Here is a 10,079-nt window from a genome sequence, read left to right as displayed (position 1 = left end):
GTGGGAGTTTGTGATTGGCTTGGTTAGGCGGAACTCATTATTGGACAGGCAGGACCCATGTAAACTAACGAATTGTGAGTTGACACGTGGCATTAGTGAGAGAAAGTTAGTAAGAAGTGTTAGTGATTGTAGTGTTACATTATTATATTTGAGTAATGCTATGCGTACTCATGGATCTTACTAACCATCTTACTAACCTTTGTTAAAATTACATATGGTACCCGTACTATGATTATGGTACCTATACTATGCTTTATATTTACAAAGGTTAGTACGATGGTTAGTACACTCGTAAGTACACATAGTATTATTGATTATCTTTTTTGAATATCTATCCTGTTTTAAAGAGTGTTCTTGGGTCTTAGTTTTACTGTGAGATATGGCTCTTTCAAAGTTTGTGTATCAACAACTCTGGCTTAAATTATTTTAGGATTTGATTTTGTTTTATACAATAAAACCTCTCTCTAGTCATAATGTATCAAACTAATTTATTATTATAAGGAGGTTATAACTTAATAGATGTGTAGTTACAAAAAAAGCTATTTTGATTTCTTATTTTATAATTCATATTTTAGTAGTATGTATTAGGACTTCAATTAATTGTTTTAATAGTATTAGGATCTCTTATTTACTTTAAATATTACTTGTTTCTTATTTTATAATTTATGTTCTGGTAGTATTAGGATTTCCTATTTACTTTTAATATTACTTAATTTCCTATTTTAAAATTCATGTTTTGGTAGTATTAGGATTTCAATTCATGTTTTAGTATTAGCAGGATTTTAGTAGTAGTATTAGGATTTCTTATTTACTTATCCTAGTAGAATTATGATTAGCCTGCTATAAATAGGGTTGTTATGTTTCAACTTATTCAATCAAGTTTTCAATAAAATATTTCACCAATTCAAGTGATACCTTTCTTCTTCCTCTAGCAAATCAATCATGCCACCCAAAGTTAATACACTAACTCAATTGATTGAAAGTATTCTTGTTGAGTTGTGCAAAATGAAAGAATCAAACCCTAGTTGGAAGCAGAAAGATCTTGTGAAGTGGGTAGAAGATACTCATGGTCTTAAGGTATCGCAAGCAGCAATATCTAAGACACTCAAACGATCAGCCGACCTCTTTCAAGAAGAAGGATTGTTGAACCCAAACATAAAACATTCAAAGATGGTAAAGTACCCAGCAATGGAGTTTGCCCTCTATGAATGGTTTGTATGTCATCAAGAGCATGTTAATATGAATGGTGAATTGTTAAAAGAGAAGGGAAATATTTTTCTAAGGAAACTCTATCCCGAAGCTACCTCGTTTGGATTTTCAAATGGATGGTTGGAAAAGTTCAAGCAACAACATGCAATTCATTCCTTTCGTCGTTTTGGGGAAAGTGGTTCAGTTAATATGGAGAAAATTGAAGCTAGTTTGCCATCAATAAGAGAGGAACTAGACAAATGGGCTTGGAAGGACATTTATAATATGGATGAAACTGGCTTATTTTATCGAATACAAGCCGATAACTCTCTTGCAACAAAGCAGTTGGAGGGTCGAAAGCAAAACAAAGAAAGGATTACAATTGTTATTCGTTGCAATGGCGACGGCTCTGACAAACTTCCACTTTGGGTCATCGGTAAGTTTCTTAATCCAAGATGCTTTAATAATGTTAACCGTGATAATCTCAATTGCAAGTATCAGGCAAATTCAAATGCATGGATGACATCTTTGTTTTTTATGGAATGGCTTAAGTGGTTTGATAGTCGTTTAGATAAAAATGTCTTGCTTATATTGGATAATTGTACCGCACATGGCAAAAAGGAGAATCTCCCCCCATTTCATCATACAACTGTTCTGTTCCTACCACCAGCTAGCACTTCCAAAATCCAGCCATGTGATGCAGGCATTATCAGAAATTTCAAAGGTTATTATCGGCAGTGCTTTAATCGTTTACTTTTGAAACGGATAGAAGATCATGTATTGGAACCAGAAAAGATAAGTATCCTGATGGAATTGTAAATGCAGTCGTTGCATGGTCAATTGATGTGAAGCCACAAACAATTATCAATTGTTTTAAGCACTACAAAATTAGGACTCCTGATATCGATGAATTACAAGTTACAAATGAAATGAATGAAGAGAATAGAAAAGTCATTGCAGAATTGAGTGATCAGATTCAAGAACTTCACTACACTAATCGAATGAATATTAATGTCTTCCTCGATCATCCAAATGAGCAACAAGTCGTATATGCTTTAACTGAAGAAGAAATCATTGCTGCAATTAGACAAGAAGAGAAAGAAAATAATCCTGAGGATCATAATACGGAAATGCAAAAAGTTTCCTGCCATGAAGCTCTAAAGATGCTTGAGCAGCTAGAAATATTTTGGTTTCAACAAGAAAGTGTCTATGCTAGCGAGTTATTATATACTTGTAAGTTAGAAGATTTGGTAACAATTCTAAAGCATAAATCATTGTCCCAAACAACTTTAGATAAAAATTTTATTTCATCATAAACCTTTAATGTAACATAGCATTTTTTTTTTTTTTTTTTACAATATACAAATAATTATTACTATATGGAGGCAATTTTCCTTAAGACAGGAATTAAAAAAATTATAACTTATTACAATGTGAAATTTATTCTTATTTATAACTATCACAAATTGGGAATATAATATTTTATGACTATATAGAGTTTATTTCTATATAGAGTATCACTATAGAGAGGTTTTACTATATTGTGTAAGGATTCTTTTATAGGGAGGATAATTAGGTATAATTATGCTATTATGAAATTAGAATATCTTTAGAATTAGGCAATTAGATTAGAATTAGGCAATTAGAATCCTTATAGAATTAGAATAATTTGTACGGCTATATAAACCTTAAAACAATTAGGGTTTAAGCTTGCAATATCAATTAAAAGTTCTCTTTCTCTTAAACTCTCAATTTTCATTCTTCTTGGAGGTTGTGTTGCCTTATATAAAACAGAAACACTATCATTGGTGTTTTCGTTCCCTGTCCATGGCTGACCCTTCCTGTAACAAAAGGCCAAGTTGGACGCTCAAGAGACCAAACTTGACTCCTTGGAGGGTCTTTTGAAGGCTATTACACTAATCTGACTATCATTGATGCCAAGCTATAACAACAATGACGGAAGAAGGAGCCCGCGGAGGGTAGTTATGCAAGTGGTGATGGCACTCCCTCGCCCGACACGAGTTCGCATTCTTCTGGGTTTGCCCTGCCTTTTAAGCCTTTCATATTAGAGGTGTCACGCTTTGATGGCACAGATCCGCGTGACTGGAGGTTTAAAGCTGAAAAATTCTTTGATTACCATAAACCTCTACCGAGCAATGGTTGACGATTGTTTCTTTCCAAATGGATGGTCCCACATTGTCCTGGTACCGTTGGATGATTCCAATGGGTAGATCCACTCTTGCGTTCTTTCTTGCAGAATTTAGATGTTCGTTCTGGGAATTCGACAATGGGGGGTCACTGGTGTATGCGTAGGGGCAGTCGCACAGGTAGGCGCGCGACGTGGCACACACAAGCTTGGGTTGGTGGAAATTGGCCTAGGACTTTCGTCCAGCAGTTGGTAGGCGTGACTTAGAGCTTCAAAAATCCGACAATAGAAGGTCATCGACGATTAGAAAAATCAAATCCACACACATAGAACACTTCTACAACTTCCAATTTCAAGAATCAACCTCCAAAATACCCTAATTTCATCAGACAAGCAAAAACCCCAATATCGCAAAGAAACAAACCCTAGAGAGGAGGTCAATAATCGGTGAGTGAGTAGTGTCAAGGTTGTTGGGGTTTTGGAGTGAGGGTGCTAGTTAGAATAATGGTGGTACTGGGTGGATTCCTACGAAGGAATAGACCAGAATCGGCAAAAATCGCATGGCTGTAATTGCAAGCTATAGTTGACGATTTGCGAGACAAACAAAAAGAGGGAAAGATGTGTTTTGTTCAGAAGGCTAAGGGGAGTCTTTTGGTGGTTCGAGGGCAATTGTCAATGCCTAAAAAAGGCCGATAAGGCCTAAGTTGGTTGTCACATGTGGTGGAGGCTTTTGGAGAAAGAAGTTCAAGTTCGGCCAGAATCCTGCCCTTATTTATAATGGACTTTTAACCATCATGTCTTTCTTCACAATGAAATTTACTAACAGAACTATTTTTTGAGAAGTGATATTTTGAATCTTTTTTTGTGAGAAAGTGTCATTAAGGCAAACTTTGGGTGGGAAAAGTCATTTACTCTAAAATGGACACATATACATCTATCTAGTTACGTGATGAATGCAAATGATACACATTTTTATGGTTTACACTGATTGAATTAACATACTTACCCCTGGTATTTTTCATATAACTTGTGTTTCACCTCACTTTTATCCTTGTCATGTGGTAGTTTCATGAGTTTGTAATGCACAAGAAGAAACATGTGGTATTTGCAGCATAGGATACTCTTTTAATACCTGTTGTTAGTAACCTTCTCGTGTTCTCTTTAAGATCCTGCCAAACATTTTTGAAAAGTACTTGATGTTATCTAAATGCATGAAGCATCCAGAATAAATAAAGTTTCTAGAAGACCTCTAGATGTGTGAACTACAATACCTAATTTCCTGTCCTTTGGCTGTGTGAAAAACATGCATGCATTTTAAGTTTCTTGTTCTTTGCTGGGTTTCACTAATTTCCCTTGTTTGGTTGTACTCTGCACCAAGTTTTAATTACTCTATGGCTGCCAAAAATTGGTCCCCAATACCAAACATTCAACAACTCTATGGCCTAATCCCTTTTTTATCGTCTACTATGAAGAAGGACTCTTAACAGCTACCACACTCCCTTTTTACAGAGCACTTCCTTCCTAGAGAGTCTTATAAATATTTTTATTGAAAAATATAAATTAAAGCAAAAGAGAATTTATATTTCTATAATATTATATGATATTACGCAAGTTTCATGTAACTTTGAAATGAAAGCTGAAGCTTTCCTGTCAAAACCAAGCTGAGCAAGCACAATAACCAGAAATAGTCTGAAAATAAGTCAGTAAATTTTTAGATATGCATCAATAAACACATAATTACACCTAATACATCAAAAATATATTATATTACAATGGTAAACTAGCAACATAAACACCCTCCAAATCCATAAAGTGTTAGTGGAAATCAGTGTCATACCAAATGAAGATTAAAGATCAAAGTAGAAGTTAAAAAGTGGACCGTATTCAACATTACATCCTCAACTCAATCCTACGGCCCTTCATCATGTTTAACTTCCATCCCAGAAACAATCTGACATTCAGGAATTTGACCTATGAAAGGAGAAAACAATGAATAAACAATGACCATGTTAATGATAATAACTATGAAAAGAATGTTGAAGTAATTTCATACCTTGGTGTTGACCCCAAAACCAATTTTGAGTACATGTTACAGCCTCCAATATGTCTGGCTGAAGTCTACTACGATGTGGACTTAAAAATCTATTGCCATTACTGAAAGGAGACTTAGATGCAGCCGTGGATAATGGAATAGCCAAGATATCTCTAGCAATCAAAGACAATAGAGGATATGCTTTCCGATGTGCCTTCCACCAAGTCAAAATATCTAAGTCCTTAGTATCTTCTAAAGGATTATCCAAGTAACTATCCAACTCCGGCTTCAATTGCCTCTCACGCTTATAGTTATCCACCAAATACGAGGCATATTCTTCCTCTTTGCCATGTTTTACAGCAAAGAAAGGAACAAATCTTCTAAAGTAGTCTGCTCCAAATTTATTCTTCTGTTGATACTCATTCACAAAATCAGAACAAAAGCTGTGTACCCTTTTAATATGATCCTTAGCATCATCTCCATAAATCTCCAAAAACATAAGCTCAATAGTACGCATCTTATGTCTAGGATCTAACACAACAGCCATGGCTTTAACTCCATAAACAACTTCCCAGTATGTTTCAAACTTTGCCATCATATTGGTGGCCCTACATTTTATGTCATCATCGGAAGACTTGAGCCACTTATTTATCGACAATCTAATATCAGAAATCATTAGTAAAAACAAGACAGCTGTCATATATTTGGTCTTTAAAAAGATCTCTTTCAATTCATTAAACACTTCCAAATGTTCACAGATTGCTTTTGCCATCTTCCACTCTGGCTCTATAGGTAAACATTCACATTGTTCATCGCACATTTTCAAATGAAGAAAAACATCTTTATATTCCAAAGCAGTACTAAGCATCAAATATGTTGAATTCCACATACTTCTACTATCAAGCATCAATTTCTTAGTATATGCAACGTTCAATGTCTTTTTCAATCACTTCCATCTCATCCTTCATTATCAAATCTAAGATTTGAGCACAACACTGCAAATGAAAGAATCTTCCACCCATGACCTTAGAATCAACAGTAAATTTAGCTATCAACATTGACATCATGGCATCATTGATGGAACAACTATCAATAGTTAAAGCAGACAATTTTCTATCCAAATTCCAATCAATCAAAAGTTCGACCAACTCGTCGCAAATCATTTCAGCGGTGTAGGGAAATGGCACATGTATAAACCTAATATATTTAAATACAAGAAGTATAAAAAAAAAACGTAAATATAACCACTTTGATTGAATTCATAAAATTAAAAGAACTTTAAGTCCTAAAAAAAATACCTCATGATTCGACGTTGTAACGCCCACAAGTTGTCAACGAAATGCGCTGTAACAGCCATATATCTACTCTTTTCGTTATGAGGGGTGACAAAATCCACGCTAATAGCAATCTTACTCTCATTGTTGCTCATCATCTTCATGGTGTTAGTTCTCTCAACATCATACAATTTGAAGATTTCCTTTTTAAGCAAGTCTTTGCTCAAAGGACCAATCAATGGTTTGCAATATTTCATCAAATCTCTAAACCCAAAATATTTAACAAATGAGAGTGGAAGCTCATGCATTACAACCATTTTGGCAACCATTTCTCTACCAATATTTACATCAAATTGAGGATCCACCCTCGGTCTTTTATTACCACCTTCAATTTCGGTTGGCTCTGTTTCATCCTCAAAATTTTCATTTGGTTGATCAACTTCTTCATATACATGCATTGTTTCCCTACAAAAACATTGTAGATAAATCAACAAATAACCATCATATACTTTTCAAGTTTACATTTTGACGCCTATATCTAAAACAATGCTCCCCTTGTTCTGTAAAGTTCAAAACTTCCAAATCAACACAAACATCTAATATGCAACTCAATACTCAAATAACAACACAACGGTAACAAACCTAACGTGTAGACAGCCTGACGACGGAAGTGGGTTTCTTCGGCGGAGGCGGCTGCAGGCCGAGTTTTTCAGTTCTGAGTTCTAAGACTTTATGATAAGGGGCTTCGCGTTTCAAATGTGTAGTCTTTAGGGCTTCTTGTTTCTAAAAATGATAACGTTCTTCAAGAAAACAGTAAATGAGTAGCTTCATTTAGTGCCTGGGGCGGGGACTTAATTCCCGGTCCGAGTACCCGAGTAAAGTCCGGGGTCCCCGGGCTGGCCCGGGCTGGTTTTGTTTCTCTGTTCATTTTAAAAATATGTTATCTCCATTGAAACGATGAGAATTTGAAGTGATAAAGCACTTGTTTTGTACTTCTTTGCATGAAACAATCCAAATCCCATTTTTATATTTTCATTTCTCTTCATTTGATTGTATTTTAAATCTGTTTGATTGATAAGATTAAGGGTCTGCATGTTCTGAATCAAAATGTGTCATTATTGTTCTCTTCTATTCTGTACAGTCTGAGCTCTGTGTTGGGCGGCTGGTTTTGCTGAAGAAGACGATGGGAGTCAACGTATCAGATTCAGGGTATTTCACTTCGCATTGGATGATTTACTTCCCTGATATGATTTTTAAAAAACACACTTTGGTTAATTTCTTCTTTGAATATCTACCCTGTTTTAAACAGAGTATGTTCTTTATATCTTCAGTTTTACTGTGAGATATGGCTCCTTTAAAGTTTGGGTATCAACAACTCTGGCTTAAACTATTTCAGGGTTTGATTTAGTTTTTTAATTTTGCGAAAGTTCTCAACACGATACTTAAATGGAAATACTAGATTTATAACATAATCTCAAGATATGACATGATAGTTTGTAATTAGTCAACTCGCAATAGGTTTCACCTATCTAACAATGGGTCTCAACTATCTAATTACGAGGTATCACGTTAAAATTGTAAGTAAGAGAAAGTTTTGTAAGATTAGGTTGTGGGTCAATTTTTATTATTTAATTTTAGGTGTTAATAATACATTAAAATTTCGTTGAAACGGCTACATATGTCAATACGTGTTCATTCGATCATGTAGTGCGTACACAGATTGTCAAGACACAAGTACAGCAAGATGGAGAAGGTTTATAATAAAACAAACACATATACGTCTATCTAATCATGTAACGCATGCAAAATCATACACGTTAATAAAATTTATACTGATTTAATAAACATAAATGTTAGAAGTTGTATTTGTCCTATGTAACCAATTTAGTATGCTATTATAGCGTATCTTTGTGGTTGGGCTCCCTCCTCACTAGCACTAACTTTTGGGAGTGAGTTCTAGCCAAACCTATTTTTCAGGGTATCAGAGTCATCTTTGTTTGTAGGTGGGGCGATGGCGATGGTGGATGGTAGGTCTTGGTGACCTTTGCTTGGAGGTGGGACGATGGCGATGGTGGATGGTAGGTCCTGGTGACCTTTGCTTGGAGGTGGGGCGATGGCGATGGTGGATGGTAGGTCCTGGTGACCTTTGCTTGGAGGTGGGGCGATGGCGATGGTGGATGGTAGGTCCTGGTGACCTTTGTTTGGAGGTGGGGAGATGGCGATGGTGGATGGTGGGTCTTGATGACCTTGGCCGTGCACGCCGAGCATTGCATATGTGGTTGGAAACTAGTTTTTGGAAGTGGCTTCTACCCAAATCCGTTTATCAATACATACTCCTAATATTTTTCATATAACTTCTCAACTTCATAACACTTTAGATGTCCTCTTCAACCATGGCTGTGGTTATAGGGTTAGCCAATAACAAGGGTTGAAGATATGCATGGCGTTTTTAAACCCCGTAAACTCCGAAAAGAGATAGGAAGATCATGCATTATCACATTTTTGTGCCATCTTCTGTCGAGCCAACATTTATGTAAAAAGCTTAGAACTCCTATTCCTTCTCTGAAAAACGTCCTTCTTCTCTTACCATTTACACCATCAGATATCTCCATTTCATCCTCCATCTCAAATCTTCATCATCACAACTTGGTGACTTTGTTTCACCAATATCTTCTCCTCTTCTAAATCACACATTGTTTTCCTACAAAACATAGTAAGATAAACACATTACACTTTCAAAGTTTGCATTTTGACACCTACAGCTAAAACATGAGCCACCTTCTTCCAAAAAGTTAAAAACTTTCAAATGAAACACAATATTTCGTCACTTTGCAACTCAATAATACTCAAACAATAACAGACAGTAACTAAACAAACCAACTGAGTGACAGCGCGGCGGCGGAAGTGGGTTTCGTCGGCTGGCGGCAGGCTGAGTTTTATGAGTTACGAGACTTTATGATAATGAGCTACGTGTTTGAAATGTGTAGTCTTTAGGCTTGTTGTTTCTAAAAACGTTATCGTTTTTCAAGAAAACAGTAATGAATAACTTCATTTAGTGCCGGGGGGGGGAGACTTAAATGCCCGGCCCGGCTACCCGGTAAAGTCCGGCGGGCTGATGTGATTCTTTTAAAAACACTTCGCTTAATACATGTTTTGCTTAATATCTACCCTGTTTTAAACAAGTATGTCCTCTGTAAAGTTTGACTTGGAGTATCATATCAACAACTCTTGACTTAAATTATTCGAGGATTTGATTTAGTTTTATATATCTACGAAACCGGCATAGTTCAGCAAGAACGTCTTATGATAACATGATAAACATGTTTGACTGAAACTCACTCTCAAAAACTAGGAGATTAAAAATCCAACCACATATATATCATAATAACCCAACAATTTAACGATGTAGAATAAATACGTTTCTAAACACTCAACATGA

At 35.7% G+C, this 10,079-nt stretch overlaps 1 protein-coding gene across 1 annotated transcript; it reads left to right on the top strand.

The window, feature by feature from the left end:
* Positions 1 to 1,005: 1,005 nt before the first annotated feature.
* Positions 1,006 to 2,007, top strand: LOC116137761 (CENP-B homolog protein 2-like). Its single transcript, XM_031423456.1, has one exon. It carries the CDS (start codon positions 1,006 to 1,008, stop codon positions 2,005 to 2,007), a length of 1,002 nt encoding a protein of 333 aa, XP_031279316.1.
* The last annotated feature ends 8,072 nt before the right edge of the window (positions 2,008 to 10,079 follow it).

This window comes from Pistacia vera, unplaced genomic scaffold, assembly GCF_008641045.1.
Source record: "Pistacia vera cultivar Batoury unplaced genomic scaffold, PisVer_v2 Contig333, whole genome shotgun sequence".
NCBI lineage: Eukaryota > Viridiplantae > Streptophyta > Magnoliopsida > Sapindales > Anacardiaceae > Pistacia > Pistacia vera.
Note: the sequence above shows the minus strand (reverse complement) of the source record. Positions and strands in the feature narration are given on the sequence as shown.